Genomic DNA, 27,139 nt, shown 5'->3' with positions numbered 1-27,139 from the left:
ATAATTTTTAATCTATTATAAAAGGAAATAGATTTGAGCACAATATTAAAGACAACAGAGTATTTGTAAAAGTTCACATTGATCAGTATTAAAATATACCTCACTGAAATATACTTACTTATAAAAACATATTGCCTTTGCCATGTGAAAATCTGGTGTTTAGTTCTCTAGATTTTTTTATCAGGGCCTTTTTCTGAGCTTCATCAAACCGATTAACCTTGAGATCCTTATCACGGTCAAATGGTATTCTCTCTTGAGGCTTATTTTTGTCTTCAGCCGCCTTACTCTTTAACTTTTTATGATGCATGTCCATAAGAGATTCTGATCTTTTTGATTCCTGGAGAGAGCAGGAGAGCAGAAATAAAAACTATAGTTTGTATAGATTATTGACAGAATATGATCATGAAATGGCATAATTAGATAGTAATGGTGCACATTAAGGAGGGTTATTTACAAACCCCAATAGTTGTTTTTTTTTTCCCCAAATCCAAGACAGCATTTATAAAGAAAATATGCAATGAAAAGCATTATGGTTATTTAAATACTAAACATCAAGTACAAACCAAGAACAGGGGTGTGAAAGAAAGAGCAATCATATTGTCACTTCATAGATGTGCTGGTCTTTGAAGGCTAAATGGATGAACAGGAAGGGAAGGCACTGTCAGGCTGAAGCAAAAACAAAGGTAAAAGAAAAGTAGTAAGAGCACGGATGTGGCAAAATTCAAGGCCTGTGCAGCATATGTTGGCATGTTCCATAACCTAAGATAATTTTTGTTCCTTTCAGTTTTCTTTCTCTTTTTCCGTTAATTCCCTCATTTTTTTTTTTTTCTTCTTAGCTAGGGTAGGTGTTCACATTTTCAGATGTATCTAGTAAGACAAGGTCTCAGCAAAAACAATTGATTTAATAAACTAGGGATTGATTACAGACCTTTGAGTATTGACTAAGGTAAAGGACAGAACAGTCCTGGATGGAAGGAGCAGGGAGGGAGATGGAAAAGGAGATGCTGGTAGTACAGACCAGCAGCCTTCAAACTGGGGTATACGTATCCCTGGGGGCTACACAGAGTAGCGTCCATGCAGTATGAAGGCATGGGTAATTTTAAGGTTATTTTTCCATGGTTCTCTACTTCTTCGTATAGTCTTTCTTACAACTGATTTGGTCTAGACTACCTCTTGTGAAGATGCCATCCCTTTCATTATAGCCCTTTCTCATTTAACAAAGGAGACTATATAATATTATTTAGGAAAGCATAAGTCTTCAGGTTATGAGACAAAAATCTAAAATACCGGTATGATTGAAACTTCCTTTAATCAAGAAACTGTAAACACAGGAGGGCTCTGTGTCCTTCTGTGTCTGAAACACATTTCTCCTAAGAGCGTAGGGTCCTTTAGAAATGGGTTTTTTACCTTTTATTGAAATGTTCTGAATTCAGATATATTGAAGAGTGGATAATGGAAGAAAAGACAATTTTTGCTTAACAACCATACCTTTTCCAGGCCCTTCCTACTGCCAAAGAATGTACTTGAGGGGAAAGGAGTGAAGAAAGCTCAGTAAAAGCAAAATAACAAGGCACTAGTAAAAAATGCTGAAAGTGACAGTATCTTATTTTATCCAGAAGGTAAAAATGGCACCTAGATCAGAATTCAAAGTATCACATGAATGGTCCTAACACATTTATTTGAATGGAAAAAGTGAATCAGAAAGTCTGGTCTGGCTGATCTGACAACCAGAAATGACTTTGTCAATTAGATTATGTGACAGACATGTTTCGTAAATTAACTGAACTCAATCTGGAGCCATAAGGTTTTAGTAGAATGTACAAAAGATAAATTAGTAAATATGTATTTAAATTGACACCATTTGCATTTTCCCATTTCTGCTCAATATACTGGGTTAAGCAAAGTACTCTTAATTATTTTATAAATATTGATAAAGTCTTTAGAAACAAACTGATTAGCAAATCAAGTGCTTTCCAGTTCTTTATGTTCAACAAAATTGAAGGAGGTTAAAAAAAAATCATCAAATATTGCTAAGAAAAAATAGGTAATCAAGGTTGGGCGCGGTGGCTCACGCCTGTAATCCCAGCACTTTGGGAGGCCAAGGTGGGTGGATCACCTGAGGTTGGGAGTTCAAGACCAGTCTGACCAACATGGAGAAACCTTGTCTCTACTAAAAATACAAAATTAGCCGTGTATGGTGGTGCATGCCTGTAAACCCAGCTACTCGGAGGCTGAGGCAGGAGAATTGCTTGAACCCGGGAGGTGCAGGTTGCGGTAAGCCAAGAGCATGCCATTGCACTCCAGCCTGGGCAACAAGAGCAAAACTCTGTCTTAAAAAAAAAAAAAAAAAAAAGGTAATCAATACATGGAGCATGGACAAATAAACTTAAGTTCCAAATTCAGAAAAATCTGCATTGTAATGATGGTCCTGCTACTTTCAACACTGGTAACAATGGGCAAGTAATTTAAGTCTCATTTCCCCAGCTGTAAAATGGTAGTAGTCATAATGATAATTTCTAAATATTTGAAGGAAGAAGGGAGGAATTAAATGATCTAATGAATACAAAGGATTTAGTACAGTATTGGCTATATAAGAAACAATAAATCAATGCTAAATATTAGATTTATTGAGCATTTACTATATCCTCACAATGTATTTGTAAATTAAATGTTGTTATTCTCATTATACAGACTTGGAAAGAATGAGAAAACTTATTAATAGGATCAATGTGGAAAAAAAATCAAAGGAGATCCTAATGACTTGACAGTTAAGAGACTATTAATAATAGTTTTTGTAAATAGATCAATATGAGGTTTAAGAGAATAACTCAAATTGTTCAAAGAACTGAATGACATCGCTATAACAAAATAGGTTCATTCTCATTCACTTCTTTATAAAAACCTGGCTTCTTAACTCTTAGAAGTATAAAAAAATACAATTGATGGTAAAATCTGTCTTAATTTTTTTTGTTTCTATTTTTATTTCAATAGCTTTAGGGGTACAAGTGGTTTTTGATTACATGGATGAATTGTACAATGGTGAAGTCTGAAGTTTCAGTGTACCAGTCAACCAAGTAGTATACATTGTATGAAATCTGTCTTATTCTGGCAATAAGTAACATTCATCCAAAGACCAGGAACTAACTAGAAAAAAAGTCTTTCATTAAAAGAATAAATTACATTTACATTTTACTTTTTACAGAGTCTTGCTGTGTCTCCAGGCTGGAGGGCAATGGTGGGATCTCGGCTCACTGCAACCTCTGCCTCCTGAGTTCAAGTGATTCTCCTGCCTTAGCCTCCTGAGTAGCTGGGATTACAGGTGCCCGCCACCATACCCAGCTAATTTTTGTATGTTTAGTAGACAGGGGGGTTCCACCATGTTGGTCAGGCTGGTCTTGAACTCCTGAACTCATGATCTGCCTGCCTCAGCCTCCCAAAGTGCTGGGATTACAGGCATAATCCACCATGCCTGGCCCTTATGATGAAAAATGTTAGATGTCAAATTAAAAAATACACAGTTTTAGGGCCAGGTGTGGTGGTTCACACCCGTAATCCCAGCACTTTGGAAGGCCAAGGCAGGCAGATGACCTGAGGTCAGGAGTTCAAGATCAGCCTAGCCAACATAGTGAAACCCTGTCTCTACTAAAAATACAAAAATTAGCCAGTATGGTGGTATGTGGTTGGGAGTCTGAGGCAAGAGAATCACTTAAACCCAGGAGGTGGAGATTGCAGTAAGCCGAGATCGCGCCACTGCACTCCAGCCAGGGCAATGGAGCAGAGCGAGACTCAGTCTCAAAACACACACACACACACACACACACACAGCCAGGGCAATGGAGCAGAGCGAGACTCAGTCTCAAAACACACACACACACACACACACACACACACACACAGCCAGGGCAATGGAGCAGAGCGAGACTCAGTCTCAAAACACACACACACACACACACACACACACACACAGCCAGGGCAATGGAGCAGAGCGAGACTCAGTCTCAAAACACACACACACACACACACACACACACACACACACACACACACACACACACACACACACACACACACACACACACAGAGTTTTAGGGGATACCAAGCAAAAACACTTGAAGATTGCTGGTCTCCAGCACTGACGGGTTGAAAAGAAATATAGATTGCCTGTCCTATCATAGATTTAGTGAATCAAAACTGCCAACTGTGGGTCTCAGAAACCTCGCTTTTACTGCCCAAGTTCTGATAGAGGTGATCCATGGGATGTGGAACTCACTTTTGGATCATTCTTTCTAGTAGTTTGGTATTAATAGGAGATAGGATGCCAATACAAAGGAGTGTAGTAAGGTGAATTTTAGGATGGAAAACCATATATGTAGCATTATATGTATGTATAAATGTAAAAAAGCTACACTATCAAAACTTGATCTTTTAGCTCCATTTCTCCACATTTCTCCTTCCTTCCTTGCTTTCACATCTTTCCTTGCTAATGAGATAATAATTCCTTAGTGAGGTGGTAATGATGAAGGTTGACAGGCTAACAAGAGTTGGAAGGGGAAAGCCTAAATATATAACAAAGACCTGGAGAAAATTGAGAACAAAGTTTGAGCAGATGTGTGGAGATGTGAGAAAGAATGGAGTTGTAGGGATCTAACTACTTTACCTAAAGCCACTACTGAGGAAAATGATTTATAACAATGAGCAAAATTGTATGTAAGGTAACAAAAAGCAAACAAAAATGGAGAAATAAAGATGTCAGGTTTCAAGGTACTGATTATTCCTTATATTAGCAAATGAACCATCAATAGAGACAGAGGAATACATTAAATCACTGGACTATTATTATACAATCAATCCAAACAATTCAAGTGCTCAAACTCATGATGATAAAAGAAATAAACTTTTATATCAGTTGTTTCAGGTGTACTACTGTTGGTCTGATTTAGGATAATTTGCACATTGTGACACACAGGACCAAACTAGAGCCAAAATATAATAAAATAATAAATAACACCTAGAAGCAGTCAATTCACTGAAAATCAAAAGCTGAAAGCCGATTGATGTAAGAGATTAATCTGCTAAATGACTAACTTGCTGACTTACCACATTTAATCATTTAACATAAATGTTTGCATTTTCTAACAATATACAATACTTACAGCATTTTTTATTTATTAAAAAAATTTTTTTTTAGAGACAGGGTCTTGCTCTGTATAGACCCTGCAGTGGAGTGCAGTGGTGTGGTCATAGCTCACTGTAACCTCAAACTCCTAGGCTCAAGTGATCCTCCAACTCCAGCCTCCCAAGTAGCTGGGACTTCGAGTGTGTGCCATCACACCTGGCTAATTTTTTACCTTTTTATTTTGGTAGAGATGGGGTCTTGCTATACTGCCCATCTCTTGGCCTCAGAAGATCCTCCCGTCTCAGTCTCCCCCAAAGTGCTGGGATTACATGTGTGAGCCACCATGGCTGGCCAACAGCAATTCATTTTTGAATAAGATGTGTTTGTAACAGCTTTTGAAAACTAATGCCAAACTTCTACTTGATTGGTTTTTGTCTTCATTAAAGTATTTTAAAGACTGCTCGATTTATCAAAAGCTACAGTTTCTAGAGTGGCTTAGTCTTAAGACTATATTAATACTTTGAATAGAAAGTATCTGGAATTTCAGCTTTCAGGGTTCAGATTAGAACCCTATTTTTTTGGATGCATTTTAAAGTAAACTGTAAACATCACTACATGTCCCCCTAAATACCTAGGCATGCATTTGAGTTCAATATTTGTTTATATATATATATATTTTTAAGATGAATATACATATGATAAAATACATAAATATTAAGTGTATATTCAATGAGTTTTATAGCTCAAAATCCAATCCAGATCTGGAACCTTTCTATCACTTCAGGCATACGCTGTTTCCTAGTCAAATTCCATACCCCAATTCCAACTACTAGCATTCTGATTTTTTTCCCACCATAGATGCATTTTGCTTATTGTACAGCTCCATATAAACATAATAAGAAGTATGTACTTGCTTGTGTAAGACTTCTTTCACTCAGTATGACTTTGAGATTCATGCATGTTGGATTTATTTGTAATGTGTTCCTTTTTATTGGTGAGTAGTTTCATTTATACCACAGTTTGGTTTTCTTTCTCTTACTGATCAACATTTGAGCTGCTTACAGTATTTAACTATTATGAACAAAGCGTCTATGAACATTCTTGGGTAAATTTTTTTGAGGCTATTAAGAATAACACGTTCAACTCTTTGTGTGGATGTGTTTTCATTTGTCTTAGGAAAATACCCAGGAGGAAAATAGCAGGGTACGTGTCTGTTTAGTTTGATAAGAAATGCCAGTTTGGAAAAAGGCTTAGCTTATTTATCTTCAGTCATTGGTCTTTTCTTACATAACTCATTATGGCTGTAAATTTTCCCTCTAAATACCACTTCATATGGCATCCCACACATTGTGATATGTTGTATTTTTGTCATTCAGGTCTACATTTTTCTAATTTCCATTATCATTTTTTCTTTGATACAAAGTTTAAATGTTGAGTTTTTCTGATTTCCAGTTTTTTTTTTAATTTTTATTTTTTTGAGACAAGGTCTCGCTCTGCCATCCAGATTGGAGTGCAGTGGCACAATCATGGCTTGACTCAACCAATCGGTCTGCCTCAGCATCCTAAAGTGCTGGGATTATAGACATGAGCCACTACAACTGGCCATAGTGGGTTTTTAAGATATTCTGAATCCAAACTTCAATTCTTTGTGGTCAGATAATTTGGGTTGAATGATAGTAATTCCTTCGATTTTGTTGATACTTGACTTCTGAGCACCTGGTCAGTTTTCATAAATACTTCAAGTGAGCTAAGTTTTTGGTCAATTTCCAAAAATGTTTTAAGCATGCTTCACTGTGGTACTGGTCAACATATATATAATAAATCAAGCTAACTATATTTTAGAGCTTATGGAATTTTCTTTAATACACTGGGAACAGAAAATAATTTTCCTAAACACCTTTCAGGGACCAATGGGTTCAGTAATTTACATTTATTCTTTGAGCTGGGACATTTATCATTTTCCTTTTCTTTTTGTACAGGCACCATCCAACATTTGCCTTTTTTTTTTTAAGACAGAAGATAACAAAATAATATGCCAAATGAATACTGACTGTTTAGTTTATAAATTTAGATTGAACTACATTCAAAAAACGTTTTTTCTCCCATATTTAAATATTTACATCCAACATTCCAAATCTGTTTATAATGTAAACATTTATAAATGGAAGATCTCCATGAGTGAGCAGGGGTCTTGCTTTCTCTCATCAAGTGCTACCTATCTCTAATAATTAGATTTCTGCTAATTTAATATGTAAAATGTGAATTGGAAATATCTGTGAAAAACACAGAAGAATTTTATAAAAACATATATATATGCAACAGAGTTTATTTCAGGATAGATGTATAAAAAGTACATGGTAAAGAGGTAGACATATAAAAGAAAGAGAAATAAGCAAAAGAGAAAAAAATAAACACAGAACTAAAAGATAGGGGGAAAAGGGCTATATATTTTGTTTCTGTTTTTTTTTTTTTTGAGGCAGGGAGGCTTTCAAGTGATCCTCACAACTCAGTTGGCTCATTAACAAAATATGTTTTTAGAAACAAGGTCTTGCTATGTTGCCCAAGCTGGTCTTGAACTCTTGGCCTCAAGTGATCCTCCTGCCTCAGCCTCCCAAGTAGCTGGGATTATAGGCAAGAGTCATCACACCTGGCTCTATATATCTTATTTTCTTACTTACATTGTATGAAGATACCTGCTCAGCCAGTCTCTTATCTCTTCCTGATAATATATGTTCTTCATCTTTCTTACCGGATGACTTCCTTGCTTCTTGTGTTTCCTGAGGAATGAACACAGATAACACACTACTGAATCATAAAATTAAGATGAAACAAAAAATAAATATTATTTTTACTTAGATTAAGTAACAAGAGACACAACTAAGCCAGGTTTGTGAAATCCCTTCTGATTAGAAATATTAACATACTTGGCCAGGCGTAGTGACTCACGCCTGTAATCCTAGCACTTTGGGAGGCCGAGGCAGGCGAATCACCTGAGGTGAGGAGTTCGAGACCAGCCTGGGCAACATGGTGAACCCTCATCTCTACCAAAAATATAAAAGTTAGCTGGGCATGGTGGTGGGCACCTGTAATCCCACCTAATCCAGAGGCTGAGGCAGGAGAATCGCTTGAATCTGGGAGGCAGAGGTTACAGTGAGCTGAAATCGTTCCACTGCACTCCAGCCTGGGAGACAGAGTGAGACTCGGTCTCATTAAAAAAAAAAAAATCAAAATATTAACATACTTGATAAGGGATCAGTTACTGCTCTAGTCTATGATTTTCTTGAAAACAAGGAAAAAAAAAACCACCCCACTCAACCTATTTATTGAACTCAGGATGAGTTTGACTAACAGTGGTGAGAGGTGGAAGTGAAAATAAGGCTTAAAAAGATATCCTACATTACTGTTTTCTAAAATAATAAAATCACCCTGTAGGAAAACAAACAAACAAAAAACAAAGAAAAGGAAATAAAAGGTGTACATTTTGAAAAAAAGAAAAAAAGAAAAATTGTGTTTATTCACAGATCCTAGCACTGTGTAGCAAACTGTGGACTGTGTAGCAAACTCCAAAGAATTTACCAAAAAACTCCTGGAACTACTAAGCAAGTATAGCAAAGTTGCAGGATACAAGATCAATATACAAAATATAGCAGCAAGAGGCTGGGCGTGGTAGCTCACACCTGCAATCCTAGTACTTTGGGAGGCAGAGGCAGGCAGACTGCCTGAGCTCAGGATTTCGAGACCATGCTGGGCAACATGGTGAAACCCCTGTCTCTACTAAAATACAAAAAATTAGCTGGGCGTGGTGGCGAGTGTTTGTGGTCTCAGCTATTCGAGAGGCTGAGACACAAGAATTGCTTGAACCTGGAAGGCAGAGGTTGCAGTGAGCTGAGATGGTGCCACTGCACTCCAGCCTGGGCAACAGAGTAAGATTCTGTCTCAGAAAAAAAAAAAGAAGAAGAAAAAAATATATATATATATCAATATCAGCAAGAAACAACTAGAATTTGAAACAAAACTATCATTTATATTAGCACGCACACACACACACGAAGTGTCTAGTCTAACACATTTTATTTAAAAAAAATGTTACAGTAATATTCTACAGCATATGCTCCCAAGCAGGAATGGGGAGGGCCCATATAAAAACTACTGAAAACCACTCGTCTCTAAGCATATTCTTATTTTTATTTGCTTAGGAGGCCTCATGGACTAAAACAACACTGTATTTAATAAAGTAAGTTAAAAACATAGAAATAGTTCATTTCTACATTTTCCCAGAAAATAGATGTTTTACTTATAAAAAAAGAAAAGTGATGTTATGATACAATGGAGATAAAAACCTAACCATTTAATATTAAGAGGTAGTAGATATTGTCAAGACTGGAAAGTGAGGACATAACTGATCTCATTCAATTAATGTATGTAAAACACTTTCAATACTTTCTAAAGAGCAATCTTTTTTTGTTTTTTTTTTAGACGGAGTCTCACTCTGTCGCCCAGGCTGGAGTGCAGTGGCACAATCTTGGCTCACTGCAAGATCTGCCTCCTGGGTTCATGCCATTCTCCTGCCTTAGCCTCCCGAGTAGCTGCGACTACAGGCGCCCGCCACCATGCCTGGTTAATTTTTTGTATTTTTAGTAGAGACAGGGTTTCACCGGGTTAACCAGGATGGTCTTGATCTCCGGACCTTGTGATCCACCCACCTCAGCCTCCCAAAGTGTTGGGATTACAGGTATGAGCCACCGTGCCCCGCCAAGAGCAATCTTCTTTTAGGCCATATTGGCTAAATTAATGTGAGAACAGTAGAGGTATGAGAGGTATGCTGGAAAATCAAATATAAGAAGTAGGATGGAGTGGAGGGAATCTATCAAGAAGGAAATATGGCTAAGATCTGTTATAAAAATTAGTCATGAACTTTACACAGGATCAAAGACAACAGAAAATGAATAGCTCTGTGATACTATATAGTTTGTGACATAAATATATGTGTGTGGTACTATATTCTGTAATGTAGTGTTATATACAATTTAAGACTTATTAATAATCCCTTTATGAGTCCACTGTAAATACTAAACAAAACATTTCAGCACAGGAAAGAATGACCAGGTCTAAAGAACTCAGTCATAGGGATTAAAATCTCTTAAGTTCAAACAATATAGCCTGGTTTCCATGTGTTCCATTATTCCATGATATTTTCCTCCAAGGAAGACTCCCTACATATCTGGTTGTAAGCTAGACATCTATTCATCTACAATGAGAAACAGGATATAAAAAAGAACAAATAAATAAGGACACAAATAAAAAGGCATGTAAGCAAGGGAATTAATTGTCTTTTTGGAGACAATCTTAAAGGCTAAATTATAAAAACTGCAATAAATAATTATTATTTCAAAACCAGCTAAGAAATAATAGGCATTCCAACACCAGCCTTTCAAGGTTTTTGTGGCTCTCTTGGATCCACATCCTTTGCTGCCTCTCCTGCCCCTATGTGTGTTGGTTCGCCTCACCTTCCTATTATAACTGTCATATTCTCTTTAATCTTAGGACAAAAAAGAAATTATGCATAATGTTGCCTACTATGCAGGCAGGGTGCTCAAGTGTGGAGACTGCAACACGCCCTCCACACTTTAATGGTACCACTGTTTATTTCACAGGCAATTCTCCAGTAAAATGGAAAGTCCTTAAGGAGCTCTTGCCTCTTTCTATCACCTGCAACGAAATACAATTCCTGATAGAACAGGAAAATTGATCATTCCAGATTGAAAACAGAAATCCTGATAATTCTAGGTACTGATGAGTAATATAAACAGAGCTAGTTCATTCCAGATTGAAAACAGAAATCCTGGTAATTCTAGGTACTGATGAGTAATATAAACAGAGCTAGTGGAATGAACTAAGTGTGGAACTGCTTTAGTCAGAACTGATGAATTTATAATCATAAGGTGACAATTAGTCAAGCATTTGAGAATTGAATGGGATGTCTTACAGAAATTAAAACCTTCAGAGAGAGGCTGCGCATAGTGGCTCACGCCTGTAATCCCAGCACTTTGGGAGGATTGCTTGAGCCCAGGAGTTTGAGACTAGCCTGGACAACACAGCAAGGCCTTGTCTCTACAAAAATAAAAAATAAAAAAATTAGTTGTGTGCCTGCAGTCCCAGCTCCTCAGGAGGCTGAGGCAGGAGGATCACCTGAGCCCAGAAGTTTGAGGGCTGCAGTGAGCTATGACTGCGCCACTGCAGTCCAACCTGGGTGACAGAGACACCCTGTCTCTTAAAAAACAAACAAACAAAAAAACAAAAAGAAAAAACCAAAACCCACAGATGGACTAAATTGAAGGAGTAGTACTGGGGATACTGGTTTAATTCCTAATATACAATGAAATATTTTGTAACAGAAAAAGATTCAAGAAGAGAAAATTAAAAATAATGTATTTTATGCATACAGATTTTTTTTTTTTTTTTTTTTTTCTTTTTGAGATGGAGTTTTGCTCTGTTGCCCAGGCTGGAGTGCAGTGGCACAATCTTGGCTCACTGCAGCCTCCGCCTACTGGGTTCAACTGATTCTCCTGCCTCGGCTTCCCAAGTAGCTGGGATTATAGGTGCATGCCACCATGCCCGGCTAATTTTTTTATTTTTAATAGAGACAGGGTTTTGCCATGTTGACCAGGCTGGTCTCGAACTCCTGATTTCAGGTGATCTGCCCTCCTTGGCCTCGGAAAGTGCTGGGATTACAGGCATGAGCCACTGCGGCCAGCTGGTATTTTTTGGATAACTTAATGTATTAATGATAGTGGTTCTTGTCTATCTTGACAGTAACATGAAGTTTAGTGCACCTGAGATACGGTCATTTTGAGAGAGGTCCTCTAGGCACCATTTAATTTGCTTGGTTAATCTGCAGCATTTTTTTTTTTCTAAAATATTTTAAAAGATATATGATCATAAAGATAGTATGGTGTAAAAAGACCAGGGAATCTGGTCTTTTTGACCAGGTCTAAAATGAGATTGTTTTTCATCACTTACTAGCTTTGTGACCCTAGAAACATTGACCTCATAGAGGATAGTTTCTCCATCTATAAAATAAGGTCATTATACCTATGTCTCTGAGTTTTCCTGAGGTTTAAATGAGACCGTTTATTGGGAAATAGTAAGTAAACAGCAAGCAACTGGTGTCAGTTTCCTTCCTCATAATCTTGCTCCAGAGGAAAATCTGTATTATCCTTTTGGAATCATAATTTTAAAAAATAGTACCCTTAAATAATCTTGCATTGTATCTTTTCAAAATCCAGCCAACATGAACAGAAATACATTAACAAACAAAGCGTCTCACCTTAGCTTTCCTTTCCCTATCAGCTGGAGTATCTGTCCAGATTGATCGATCTCCAGATGTGTCATCAGCTCTTCTCTTAAAAGTCCTTGGCCCAAGACCAAAGTCTTTCATTTCTGGAGGAAGTTCAGTCATCCATGACTCTCTTACGATGGGTTTAGATGAATCCTTTAACAGAAAAAAAGAAATGTAGCATGGAAAGTATGTATCGTGTATAAGATGAGTACATATGTATGTACAAGCAACTATGTCATGCAATTGAAGTTTTAAAGTTACTTATGTTTTTGTCACATATGTTTGTCACATACGTTACAAAGACTTTCATCCAATTTGTTACTTTTCTTTTATAGTTTCTGGGTTCTAACTCCTAAATTAAACAAAAATGTTATACCTAAAAACAAAATATATTAAAAGTTAAATGGTTTAGTGTTTATTTCTAAAATTTAGATTTTTAATCTATTTAGTGTATTTCTTAAAGTGTTTTTAAAACTTACATCATCTCCTTTGGTCAGTTTTTCTTTCATTCTCTCAGCCCTTTTTTCAAACTCTGTCGTTACGTTATAGTTAACTGGTCCTTTTGCAGGCATTGGTCCAATAATATCCTCATCTTCACTGCTGTCTGTTTCCTTTTAAAACAAGACATTATCTTTAAACCAAGAGCAGAGCTATAGGTATAAAAAATAATTCTAAATTACCTGCATTTAACTGAAACTTATTATCCATAAAAAATTAAAAAGTAAACAATGTATTGCTGGCTCATCACTGAACCATGGGGACTTTTTCCTCACCTTCCTCAAGTGCCTAGCACAGAGATGACAAATCCATGGTATGCAGACTCTCTCCCACCTCCCACCTCTCCTCCTGTGTCCATGACAGACCTCACTCTCTTCCTGAAGGACACAGATGTAGACTTAGAGCTCTTCTCAACATAGTACAATAAGTAGACAATTATATACTGTGTTGTGGCTTACTCTAACACACACACACACAAACACATTCTTAATAACTATGGATTTTGGCATATACCTCATTAGATCCTTGTAACAAAACTGTAAAATGGCACTATTTCTGGTTTCTTTTTTTTTTTTTTTGGAGGAGACTTAGACTTAAGAGTGTAATTAGAATAAACAACTTGTCTGATTTTATAAAACTATTATCTAAGAATCAAATATTCCAAGATCAAGGCCAGTATTTTTTCTATGTATATAACAGCGATCCCTCTATCATTTTATCTCAACTGTTAGTGATTTAGCTTTAAGTGTTTCTAGCTTATATCTACAATAGTAAGCTTTCTGATGTTACAGACATTATGTTAAACATATTTATAACCCACTACAGATATAAATATTTGGTGACGCAAAATGTTCAGATATAAAAGCTATAATGAAATTTTAAAACTATGAGACATGAAAACAGAACAAAACACTAAGTCTAAGAGTCATGGCACCAATACAGTATTAGTGGAATAAGCTAATGATAGTCTCACTTCCATCTTAATATGAGATGGTTTCATAAAGGTGGAATTTCAGCATGTCCTGGTAGGATGATGTCTGCAATTTTTAGAAATAAGTATCACTTATGTTCAGGGGTAAATAAAAGCGGAGATGGAGAAGCAAACAGAAAATTAGGCCAAACACACTAAACTGAAAATCAGAAACAGAATAATATGCCCAATTCCTCTCTATGGGTATTAAATTATTTTGGTGTCCTGGATGAGTTATTTCTTTAAATAAAAAAATGTTGCACATTTTATCCAGAATTACGATAGAAATTAGGTACCCTATTGATTTATATTTTGGGCTGATTTTGTTGAAGGCCTCATTTGCCATTGTACTAGCCCTGTGACTTCAGGCATGTTATTTAACGTTTCTAAGCCCTGGTTTTCTCGTCTTTGACAAGAGAATTATAACAGCTTCTACCAATAACTATTGCCAAGAGAACCCTGCATTTTGTTTATCCTCTTTAAAGCCACACCCTTCTCAGGGAACTGGGACCTTCTCTAACACCTGGGGAAAAATATTGATAATTCTAGGCCAGTCACAAAAAAAAGTATAACTATTGTATGGATGTGTTTACAAAATATTACAAAGCAGTCACTTTGGTCTTCTTCTTCTTGCTCAGCTGACTGGTTTAGGCATGGACACATGACACAATTCTTGGGAAATAAACACAAAAGGTCTATAGGAAACTGGTAGAGGTTTTCCTTCCTCTACAAAAGAGGCACAGGGAAAGGACCAGTCCTCTTCTGTGTCTGGACACTGCTAGCTGCCTTTAAGTCTTAGAACTTTGGCAGGCTTCTTAGTATGATGAAGGCAGTCAGCCTAAGTCTTAGAACTTTGGCAGGCTTCTTAGTATGATGAAGGCAGTCAGCCTAAGTCTTAGAACTTTGGCAGGCTTCTTGGTACGATGAGGGCGGAATTAACATACTGTTAATTCTCTTATAGAGCAGGAAGGTAGAAAAACTGGAGCCTTGGATGATATCATGAGGCAAATGAATTAATCAAGCTTGGAATCATCTTGCCTCTTGACCTCTTATTATGTATGAAACATATTTTCCTTATTTTGAGAATACAGAACATATATCACCAAGTAAATTAACCCATTTGCTAACTAAGTAGGTTAAGATAAAGTTCCATTTTGAGTTGGATTTTCTGTTATTTGTAGCTGAAGGCATTCAGTTGATACACTACCTCCCTGGATTGTTGTTTGGATTAAGTTAGGTTTATACTGCTGTTGCAGTGTCTGGCTTGTGGTAAGTGCTCAAGAAATGTCAAACATTAGTATTATTATGTCTTAATTTGGGGGTATATGCCGGGAATGAGGCTAAGAGAAGCCTATCTTTGAGAAACGAAAATCTCAAAACTGAAAAAGAAAGGTCTTTTGAAAAAGGTGCAATTAAAGGGAAATTATAAGTCAAACAATCAGAGCGAGAGTATTTCACACATGGACCTACAGTGTAATCTCTCTCAGCCTGACCCTCGCCTTCCACCAAAAGAAGCTAGGGAATGTAGAATGTGTACCACCTAGGAAATGATGTAAGCTATGCATTTGCTAACTAGGTAGGTTAGGACAAAATTCCAAGGGCGAATAATGCTGAATTATGCTACTCCTCTGAAAATTTTTTCCCCAATTTTTTATTTTGAAAAATTTTGAACCTATAAAAAAGTGCTAAGATGAGTACAATAAAGACCAATATGTCCTCACTCAGATTTACCAACTGAGTGGCACATGTCATTTTAACACATTCATTTTTTTGGTTTGTTTTCTGTCCCTCTCCCCATGAAATAGACACACACACGCTTTTATTCAGAACCATCTGAAAGTAGGTTACAGATAGCATGACAAGGCTCTAGGCAGAAGCAAATTTCCTTGCCACCTTCCTAGGGACAGTGGGTTACATTTCTCTAGTCCTCTAGTCCCCTTGTCCTCCTTTTACAGACACAGCAGAACTTTGAGGCTGCAGGCTTTATGTAGGGGGCTCAATTCAATCTCCTCTGGCTGAGTGAGCCAGAAGCCAAGGCTCCTGTTCCCAGATTCTCTGGGGTTTATGACTGGGTTCTCTAAAATGACTGTGGTTCCCTGCTGTGTAAACCTGTGTCTGGCTTTGAATTCCCTCAATGTTGTTAGTATGTGTGGATTTTCCTTTCTTCCTTTTGAGCTTTGCTGTGTTTTAAACTGGTTGTTATTTTCTTTCTTCCCCTAGCACTCCTTTGTGTTCATGGCGGGGAATGCCTAGCCTGACGATGTCATCTCAGTCTTCCATATGGCTGGAAGTCCTTCCTCTGGTAATTTTTTCTTCAACACCCTTGTTAGAAAGGATTCCTCATACTTAGCCTAAATTCTTCAGTTATGCTCATGGCATCCATAGTGGAGGCAATAAGAACAATGGTAATAATGAGAGCTACTTTAAGTTGAATACCTACTGATGGTTTGGCTGTGTCCCCACCCAAATCTCATCTTGAATTGCAGTTCCCATAATCCCCAGGTGCCATGGGAGGGACCAGGTGGAGATCATTGAATCATGGGGTGGTTTCCCGCATCCTGTTCTTTTGAGAGTGAGTTTGTTCTCACAAGATCTGATGGTTTCATCAGGGGCTTCCCCCTTCGCTGGGCACTCACTCTTCTCCTTGGTGCCGCCACGTGAAGACGGACATGTTTGCTTCCCCTTCTGCCATGACTGTAGGTTTCCTGAGGCCTCCCCAGCCATGCTAAACTGTGAGTCAATTAAACCTCTTTCCTTATAAATTACCCAGTCTTGGGCATGTCTTTATTAGCAGTGTGAAAATGGACTAATACAACTACTACTCTGATTTAATCCTTGTAACAACCCTATGAGGTAAGTGTAATGACCTGCATGTTACTGATCATGAAGTTAAGCGTACCCAAGTTAGGCTCAATGCAAAGCTTCGAACAGCTCTTACCTACTTTCCTCACCTTCTCTCTCACCATTCTCCCTGCACTCTCCGTTCTAACCATATTGAACTTCTTTAACCCTAACTTTCATCCTCTCCACACTCTCTTTTGCCTTAAGCCATCTGCTCTCTCTGGAACAATGTTCCCTGCCTTCTTTGCTGAGCTAGTCCAATTAATCAAACTTCAGGTTAGTAGACATTCACTCAAATAAAGACCTTTATTTTTTATTTTTTTTTATTTTTGAGACAGGGTCTTGCTTTGTCACCCAGGCTGGAGTGCAGTGGCACGATCTCAGCTCACTGCAACCTCTACCTCCTGGATTCAAGCCATCCTCCACCTCAGCTCCCAGGTAGCTGGCACCACAGGCATGTGCCACCATGCCTTGCTAATTTTTTTTATTTTTGGTAGAGATGCGGTTTTGCTATGTTGCCCCAGGTGGTCTTGAACTCCTGAGCTCAAGCAATCCACCCGCTTTGGCTTCCCAAAGTGCTGGGATTACAGGCATGAACCACTGCGCCTGGCTGAAAAAGACTTTTTCTCATTTTCAGATTAGATTCCCCCATCATGGTTCCATTTATATTTTGTCTCATCTTTTGAATAATTCACAATGTTATATACTGATGTATGTATTCCCCACTACCTTGTAGGTGTGATGAGGGCAGGCACTGTGTTTGATTTATTCATTCATTCATTCAACAAATACTTCTGAATATCTACTATATATAAGGCACTGGTGATAAGATAAAAAAAAAAAATCTCTGTTCTTATGGAGCCACATTCTAGTGGAAAGAGGCCAACAATAAACAAAAAGAAGCAGTAAAATTAATGGTTTCTTTGGTGGCAATAAATACTATGGGGAAAATTAAAGAAGGGAAGAGGAGGTTAGCATATTTTAATTTGGAGGCCAGAGATGATTTATTGGAAAGATAATATTCCAGCAAAAAAAACCAAAGGTCTAGGAGGTCAGCCACATAGATATGTAGGGGAAGACCATTTTGCATAGGCTTGGACAGCAGGCATAAAGGCTCAGAAGTAGGAGCTGGCCTGCTGTATTTGAGGAGGAACAGCAAGGAGCCCAGTGTGGTCACATCAAAGCAAAAGATAAAATCAGAGTACTCATGGAGGCCAATATAGGGCCCTAAAAGGACTTTGGCTTTGACTTAGGGAGAGGAGGAGTAATTTGGTGGTTTTGAGTGTTAGTGACATGATCTGACTTCGATCTGCCTTTGTTTTATCTGGACCCCTTCAACTTTTGTGTTGAGAAGGGGTAGTAGAGGAGAAATGGCTACATAAAGCATGAAGACCAATAAAAGGGGTGAAATTTGATGGTCACTTGGACCAGGGTGGGAGCAGAAGTGGCTGAGTCCTGGATGTCTTGTGAAGATAGGAACAAACTAATTTGTTGACAGATTCACTTCTGTGACTATGTGCCTGCCACACTGCAGGTGTTCTACAAGCATGTGTTGAAAGAATAAGTAAATGACTCTGAAATTAATAATTTTAACCACTGCATTATACATCCTTTGAGTAACAACCTCAGTGTAACTGTTGAATTCTTAGTGGAGATAAACAGGAGTCTCTGGAATATATGAATTCATATATAGGAAGGCACTGCAGTATAACAGACTGAACAAGTGATTTAAAGTCATAAGAACTGAGTTTGTGCCATGGGTTTGATCAGTAAAAATTGTGTAATCTTGGGTAAGGTACCCAATTTTTTTGGTCTTTAGAATTTGTAAGGTGCAGATAATATCTATTTCATGAAACTGTGGAGAAGATAAAATAAGGTCCACATATTGGGAAAACACATTACAAATTATAAAGTACTCTACAAATCTCAACTCTTGTTAAGGAGAGAAACAGCCTTTATACTTTACTCCAAAGTCATTTGGTCTATCTTTTCCTAAAATTACTTATCCACCAGTGTATTTTTTTATACACAGGTACTAGAGCTTGGTTAGGAGAAAGTAAATTTCAAGGTAAAGACCATTGTTAAAAGCTCTTCAACCTTCTCTCCTCCAGCCCACATCACAATCATTTCTTAAACTTTTCTTCATGTTCCATCCTTCTAACACTTTAAAGCCCCCCTTCAAAGATAAGAAGCATGAATAGGTAACACCCCGTCAACCCTGTTATTTTCCTAACAGAATCTCAGGTTTTGAATAGCTTTTTATTTCATCTACTTATGTTACAATCTTAAATTAATCTGAATATAACTGAGTCTTACATTACAGTTGAGTCCAGTGATTGTAGTAACTGTATGCATAAAGTTTGGAGTTTGTTACAATACATCTTATCCTTTCAATGAAAACTTTCCAAACCTTAGAGTTGAAATGGGATGATGATACCTGTTGTCCTGGATCATCTCTGCCCTTGTCACTTTTCTGTGTAGATTTAATGAAACCAGGTGGCAGTGCAGGACCTATTATGGGCCTGAAAAATAAAATGTACTTTTATCATTCTCCCTGACTTTAAAAAGCAGTTTTTAGAACAAAAGTTCACAAAAATAATAAAGCCAGATAGTAACAAATGTTGAAAATAAGAATTTTATTTAACACTTTATTTTTACTAGTATTACCTAGTATCTTTCTGCTAGATGTCTTTTAAAAACCTAATTTTCACATTTGAATTTTCTACTTGTTAGTCAATAATTAGAGACCAAGCCAGTAATTCTCAATCTTTGTGACACTGGCATATGCACACTTCCTAAAAAGAACTATATTAAATAAAAATGGCAATGTTTTAAAAAAATTGTACTAAAATCTGTGATGGTCTTTTTTTATTTTGTGCCTTGGCTTTCCTTCAGTTTTGAGATTCACTGTCCAGTGAAAGATACCTTAGGGGCATTATAATTATGGTCAGAACTACCAAAGTAGAAATCGAGTTCTTCAAGGACATATATAGCATGTGCAGACAATGCCAGCAATCTGTGGTCTATATAACATGGCAGTATTAAAAATCTATCCATTGTTCTCACTTGATAATACAGTAATGATGTGGAACTGTAGAAGAATGCAGCTAGTTCATTAAGACACATAGAAAGGGAAAAAGGTACTGTGCTAACCACATTTCAAGCAGTGCATTGGTTTCCTTAAAACAATCCTGGTCAGTGTCAGTCACTCCACCTTTAAGATGAGCAAAATCATGTCCAAGATGAACACAATTAGTAAGTGGCTGAGCTAGAGTTCAGACCCTGGTCTACTTGATGTCAAAGCGCATTTTCTTTCCAGCTGCCCTACTGCCACATAATGAGGCAACTGTCATCACTTCAGAAGACAGACTTGCCTGAATACTGGGTCTTAAAAAGAGACAGCCTTACTTTATGAAGGAAAAAATTAAAAAGATAAAAATAAAAAATAAAAAAATACCCTCTTTCATACTTTTAAGATACTTCATCCTTGCTTTTGTACCAATGTTTTTTCCATAGTTGTCACTGTGCCAGTGTTACCAACCCAGATGGAAATGAAGTCCTAAGCTAAAATTTCCAGGTTGCACCATGTTCTATTAGAACCCCACAGACAGGCATCCTGGCAGGGGAAAAAACAGTACTGACAGTCAGAAACTCTGGGCTCCCATCCTGACCATTTAATAACCTCTTGTCTTGATTCATGAAACTTCTTTGAGCAGAACAATTTGCTTATGAGACAGGGAAGTTTGGCACTGTTAAAAAGATAAAATTAGGTATCATTTATAAGCTATGAGTACAGCATAGATTTTTTCTGAGTACAATTTTTAGCAATCTACAAATGCAATTAAAACTTAACTTTTTGGCCTCAGGGGATTGGTGGTAATAAAATTACCAGTATATAAAATCTTAAAACACAGTAAAGGAATATAACCATGGCATGTTATGATACTATAAAAGGTTTATAACTCCAATATATAATGCCAGCTGTTTATTTTACACATGTATTTTATTATTGCCAAAATAATACTCTCAAGAAAAAAAATTGCTATACATTTAAGTAATGTGTTTTCTTTCTTTTTTTTGTTTTGTTTTGTTTTGTTTTGTTTTGAGACGGAGTCTCGCTATGTCTCCCAGGCTGGAGTGCAGTGGCGTGATCTCGGCTCACTGCAAGCTCCGCCTCCCGGGTTCACGCCATTCTCCCGCCTCAGCCTCCCAAGTAGCTGAGACTACAGGCGCCCGCCACCATGCCCGGCTAGTTTTTTGTATTTTTAGTAGAGACGAGGTTTCACCATGTTAGCCAGGATAGTCTCGATCTCCTGACCTCGTGATCCACCCGCCTCGGCCTCCCAAAGTGCTGGGATTACAGGCTTGAGCCACCGTGCCCGGCCAAGTAATGTGTTTTCTTAAAAGGAATGTTACATCCTAGAATGTTACAACTTTCTATAAAGGGCTAGACAGTAACTCTTAGGCTTTGAAAGCCACATGTGGCTCTCTGTGGCATATCTGTTGTCGTTTTTTTAGCTACTCTCAAAAATGTAAAAATCATTTTTAGTTTGGGGTCTGTAGACTGCCTATCTCTGTATATCTAAAACAACCAAAGTTAATGGAAGTTAGGAGCTGCCAAATGTGATTATAAACTTTGAATATAAAATAAACAGCCTTTTCTGCTTGTTCTTGCATATTGGTATACGGTATTATGAAGTATAAACAATTTAACGTGCAATCTTATATTTGGCATTTAAAAATTTTACAATTCTGGGAAGAAGACAGGAATAAATATTTACTCTATACTTACTCTGTGCCAGGCTCCATATAAATTAAACACACACACACATACACACAAAGTCTAGGTATACAACTATGAAACCTCAATCATCAAAACAATTCTGTAAAGTACATGCTGTTATCCTAGCTTACAGATAACAAATTTGAGATTCAGAGAAGTTAGTCCAATGTCTAATATGGCACATGGGGATTTGTTTCTTCTACTGATAAACAATTAAGAAAACAATTGAATTAAAAGTCAGAACATCAAGATTCTAGCCCCAGGTCTGCTACTATGTGTGTGTGACCTTATCTGTTTATAAAGTGGGGAGAGGGATGATCCACCCTGTTTACCACAAAACACTTTTGTGAATATCAAATAACAGATGTGGAAGTTTTCTGTAAACTATGAAAGTGTCATAAACATGTAAATAATTATTTTTATTATAGGAAACAACTTCTTTTCCCTATGAATGACCCATTTCAAAATGTTATATAAATATTTCAGTTAAAACATAATTTCAGACAATTCTTTAATTCATTAAAGATTCCTTAGTTAAAATATTTAAAGAAAGACTAGCCTAAAATATTACACATTATCACCTTGGAGGAGAATCATCCTGCTTTTTAAATCCAGGAGGAAGGGCTGGTCCAAAAAACCCATCATCATCATCATCATCATCATCATCCTTATCCTGATTTTTCCTCTGTTTTCTGAAAACACAGTAGTATAACTTTATGCATATATATCAAAATTTTTTTCACAAAAACACACTTTAATTTTTTAATAAAAGCATTAAATCTAGTTGTATAAACACTGCAACAATAAATTAATCTTGCCAAATAAAAACTGGATACTATGATAGTTCTTTTTATTTTTATTTTTTTATTTTTTGAGAGGAACTCTTGCCCTGTTGGCCAGGCTGGAGTGCAGTGGTGTGATATTGGCTCACTGGAACCTCCCACTCCTAGGTCCAAGCAATTCTCCTGCCTCAGCCTCCCAGGTAGCTGGGATTACAGGCAAGTGCCACCACACCCAGTTAATTTTTGTATCTTTTTAGTAGAGACGGGGTTTCACCATGTTGGCCAGGCTGGTCTCAAACTCCTGACCTCAAGTGAGCTGCGCACGTTGGCCTTCCAAAGTGCTGGGATTACAGGTGTGAGCCACTGCACCCGGCCTATGACAACAGTTCATAACTAGTCTTTTCCTGGAATTTATTTTTGGCCTAAAATACAGATTGGTTATTTCTTTACAGCAGTAATATATCACTATTCTATATTTTCTGTGGTATTAAAGATTTCCCTCAATGAAGTTTCAAAGTCTATTGGTCAGATGTTTCTAAGTAAAAAGTTTATGACTGTGACTTTTATTCTCATTTAAGGAAGGGGTTTAAGTTGCTATTTCCACCTGATAATATTTAAAATGAATTTTAAAAAAGCTTGTTACTCAATAATAAACAAAGATTTGACATCTCATTTACATAGACCCATAGTATTAAGGCTAGATTAGAAGAAAATCATTCAGCTGAGTGCGATGGCTCACGCCTGTAATCCCAGCACCTTGGGAGGCCGAGGCGGGCAGATCACTTGGGGTCAGGAGTTCAAGACCAGCCTGGTCAACATGGTGAAACTCTGTCTCTACTAAAAAATACAAAAATTAGCCAGGTATGGTGGCACACGCCTGTAGTTCCAGCTACTTGGAAGGCTGAGACAGGAGAATCACTTGAACTTAGGACAGAGGCTACAGTGAGCCGAGATCATGCCACCGGATTCCAGTCTGGGCTACAGAGCGAGACTTCGTCTCAAAAAAAAAAAAAGAAAAAGAAGAAATCATTAGTTTATTTAAAGAAAACATATACCGCATATATAATTTTAAGAAGAAATTCTATGGTTTATGTGCCTACTTCATCACTTCAATGACATCTTAAGAAAAATCCTTTATGTAAGAATTTTATTGGCTGGTGTGGTGGCTCATGCTTATAATCCCAGCACTGTGAGGCTGAGGCAGGCAGATCACTTGAGTCCAGGAGTTTGAGACCAGCCTGAGCAACATGATGAAACCCCATCTCTACAAAAAATACCAAAAAAATCTACAAAAAATACAAAAATGTGCTGGGCGCCTGTGGTGTGGTCCCAGCTTCTCAGGAGACTGAGGTAGGAGGATCACTTGAGCTTGGAAGGCAGAGGCTGCAGTGAGCCAAGATCATGCCACTTCACCCCAGTGTGTGCCAGAGTGAGCCCCTGTCTCAGGGAAAAAAAAAATATATATTGAAATTCTAGATATCTCTATAGCTGCACCCTACTAGAATAAATTTCTTTGTAAAAGGTATAGTTCAGGATGAAATGCCATACAAAATGATTTCTCCCTGTGCTGTATAAATGGAAATTTGATATCCCCTTATTAGTTATCTGTTCCAGCCAACTTATACTAGCTCTGAAGTTTGGTCTATCATTTAATTTAATTAAATGACTGACCTTGCAGTTGGACCAGTGTCATCTTCTTCAGATTCCTGATTTCCTTCTTCGTACAAAGAACTACTGTCTTCATCGCTGTCTGATGAATCTGAACTACTGCTTTTATAATTAGGGGGCAGAGCTGGTCCTGCAACTAAAGAAGATTTGTTGTTTGTCATCATTAGCCACTACTGTTTCAGTGAACCCTTCTAGCTGATATTTTTACTTTCTTTTCTGAAATAAACAGCACTGGCTGTCTATCATTTATTATTCGCTTTAATTTCACTTGCTGTTTTGTGTATGGTAGTTTTGTCTTTCCAGCTCTAGGAAGGCAGAAATTATGTCTTACACAATCTCTTTCATGACATTCCTAAAAGCTTTGTTAATATCTGAACTTATAAACCCGAACTTATAGCAATAGCATGTAATTTCCTTGATAACGTGCAGTTTTTGCATTGGTTGGTGCACCTGCCAAAAACAAAAAACAAAAAAAACGGCTTCATGATTTTTTTTTCTTACAGTTTAAGGTAGAATCACTACTTTAAAAAAAAAAAAAAATCTTTCCTGGCATCCCCATATTTCTTGGTTAGTTTTCTTTTTGAGATGATTTTCCAAGCAGAAATAAAATTAGAGTCACTCTAAGTTTTACTGCTTGCCAACAGAGATACATGGAAGAGAATGAGGCTGCACTGTAATGGGGATGTTAGGGAGAGTGGTAAGGGTCTTCTAGGTCCATTTATCAGGATGACTTGCTCTCACTTTACATCTCAGCAAAATTACAAATTATTGCATGGTGTCACTGCAGTGTCATGATGTCACTGATGATGTCACACAGACACAACTGTCCAGGTTGATCCTAAATAGTGATGCTAAAAGGCTACTGTCATAGTTTCCAAGGTTGGATATTTATCAGACTCCCTAAATATATATATATATTTAAAGATTCATGGGCCCTTTTCTCAGATATTCTGACCCAGTTGGCCTGGAGGAGGGCCTGGAAACATGACTTTCCAAAGAGTATTCTGGGTATGCCATTCATTCAATATTATAATAATAGTAATATTTGTTGCTACAAAAACTTTAGTGTAATAAATAAAAAAACAAATAACATGGTTTGAGTTCTCAGGTGTTATGAATTGTTTTAAGAGACATACACATTATTCTATTTAATTCTGATAACAATCCTATGAGGGAGGTATTATTTCTATTTTACAGATGAAGAAACTGAGGCAGAGAATTGTTAAGTGACTTGCCTAACTTCATACAACTAAAGAGTGGGGCTGGGATATGAACCCAGGAATCTGATTTCAAAGCCTGTATCCTTAACCACTATACTAGCCAATATTCAATAGTCAGCAACCATCCATCCAGCAACAGTTATTAAGTAAATACTTATAGAGAAACAAACATTAAAAGAATTAAGATCAATTCAGATATTGTAAGTGCTGCTATGAAAATAGGAAAAAGGTGACACTGTATATGTGGGAGAGTAATTTTAAAGACAGTGGTAAGGCAAAAATCTCTCTGAGAAAAAGACATTTGAGTGGAGACTTAAATGATGAGATGACAGGCACCATGGACAGAGGAACAGCCAGTGCAAAACTCCTATGCAGGGAGCAAGCCTGATGTGCTTGAGGGAGAAAAAGGCCAGTGTGGCTTAAGAAAAGCAAAATGACAAGCTCGAGTTGGATGGTATAGAGGGCCCAGACCCTATGCTTTGGAGTCAGACTCTGTGCTTTGAATTCCAGGTTGGCCACTTACTAGCTGTGTGATTTGGATAAGTTACTTAACCTTCCTATTACACTCTTGCTTTGTAAAATAAGGTTAATAATAGTTTCAACCTCACAGGACTGTTGTGAAGATTACATCAGTTAATATATGCAAAGCACCTAACAAAGTCTTTGGCATATAGCAAGTGCTCAATAAATGCTAGCTAGCATAGGCTACAATAAGGAGTTAGGACTTCCCTTTCCCTTTCCATTTTCTGTTCCCTTTCCCTAAGAGGCAAGATCTCACTGTGTTGTCCAGGTTGGAGGGCAGCGGCTATTCATGGGTGCGATCCCACTGCTGACCAGCATGAGAGTTTTCACATGCTTTGTTTCTGACCCGGGCTGGTTCACCCCTCCTTAGGGCAATCTGGTGGTCCTTCACTCCCGGAGGTCACCATACTGATGTTGAACTTAGCGTGGACACCAGATTGCATAGCGTACTATAGCCCAGAACTCCTGGACTCAAGTGATCCTCCTGCCTCAGCTTCCTGAGTACCTGGGACTACAGGCATGCACCACCACATCCAGCAGGAGTTTGGACTTTTAATTACAACAGGCAGTCATTGGGAGGTTGTGGGTCAGGAGAGACATGATACGAATTACCAAACAAACAAACAAACAAACTGTCTGCTTATGGACAATACACAAGAGAGATCAGCAACAGGGGATATGCATTAGAAAGCTGATAAAAAATGGTTTGGCCAGGTGCGGTGGCTCACACCTGTAATCCCAGCACTTTGGGAGGCCGAGGTGGGTGGATCACCCGAGGTCAGGAGTTCAGGACCAGCCTGGGCAACATGGTGAAACCCTGTCTCTACTAAAAATACAAAATTAGCTGGGCGTGGTGGCGTGCGTCTGTAATCCCAGCTACTTGGGAGGCTGAGGCAGGTGAATTGCTTGAACCCCGGCAGTGGAGGTTGCAGTGAGCCGAGATCACGCCATTGCACTCCAGCCTGGGCGACAGAGCGAGACTCCATCTAAAAAAAAAAAAGAAGAAAAAAAAGGTATGATTTGCAACATACTCTGATGGAAGGGCAAAGAGGACTGCTAATGGTTTGGATGTTAGAGGTGAGAAGAAAAAAAAAGGAACCAAGGATAGGTCTTAGGTTTTGTGCCTGACGAGCTAGGCAGATGGATGGTGATGCTATTCTCTAATATGGAGAAGGCTGGGAAGAAAATAGGCTGGGAGGGGAGAGTTGAGAGTTTGTTTTTCACATTTTAAGTTTCATACAGCCTTAAAAATTTAGGTGACGCTATCAGTGGCACTTGGGCATACTAGGGTGTACAGGGTGTGTAAGTCCGTTCTCACGCTGCTATGAAGAAATACCTGAGACTGAATAATTTATAAAGGAAAGAGTTTTAATTGACCTACAGCTCAGCATGGTTGCAGA

At 37.8% G+C, this 27,139-nt stretch overlaps 1 protein-coding gene across 5 annotated transcripts in view; it reads right to left on the bottom strand.

Annotated features, from left to right (window-relative positions):
• GPALPP1 (GPALPP motifs containing 1) overlaps window positions 1-27,139 on the bottom strand; it is a 50,622-nt gene that overhangs the window by 9,636 nt on the left and 13,847 nt on the right. For 4 of the 5 annotated variants that reach the window (XM_015438968.4, XM_065533205.1, XM_015438969.4 and 1 more), the window contains exons 2-8: window positions 24,001-24,133; window positions 22,129-22,239; window positions 19,202-19,286; window positions 12,935-13,066; window positions 12,444-12,608; window positions 7,795-7,893; window positions 119-337 (exon numbers count right to left, since the gene is read on the bottom strand). In XM_015438968.4, coding sequence (XP_015294454.3) covers window positions 119-337; window positions 7,795-7,893; window positions 12,444-12,608; window positions 12,935-13,066; window positions 19,202-19,286; window positions 22,129-22,239; window positions 24,001-24,133 — 944 coding nt within the window. Of the gene's footprint in view, window positions 1-118; window positions 338-7,794; window positions 7,894-12,443; window positions 12,609-12,934; window positions 13,067-19,201; window positions 19,287-22,128; window positions 22,240-24,000; window positions 26,726-27,139 lie in introns of all 5 variants that reach the window. The other variant, XM_074021943.1, reaches the window with a different exon arrangement.

The sequence above is a fragment of the Macaca fascicularis genome, chromosome 17 (assembly GCF_037993035.2).
Source record: "Macaca fascicularis isolate 582-1 chromosome 17, T2T-MFA8v1.1".
In the NCBI taxonomy this organism is placed as follows: domain Eukaryota; kingdom Metazoa; phylum Chordata; class Mammalia; order Primates; family Cercopithecidae; genus Macaca; species Macaca fascicularis.
This window is presented reverse-complemented; position numbering and strand designations above follow the sequence as displayed.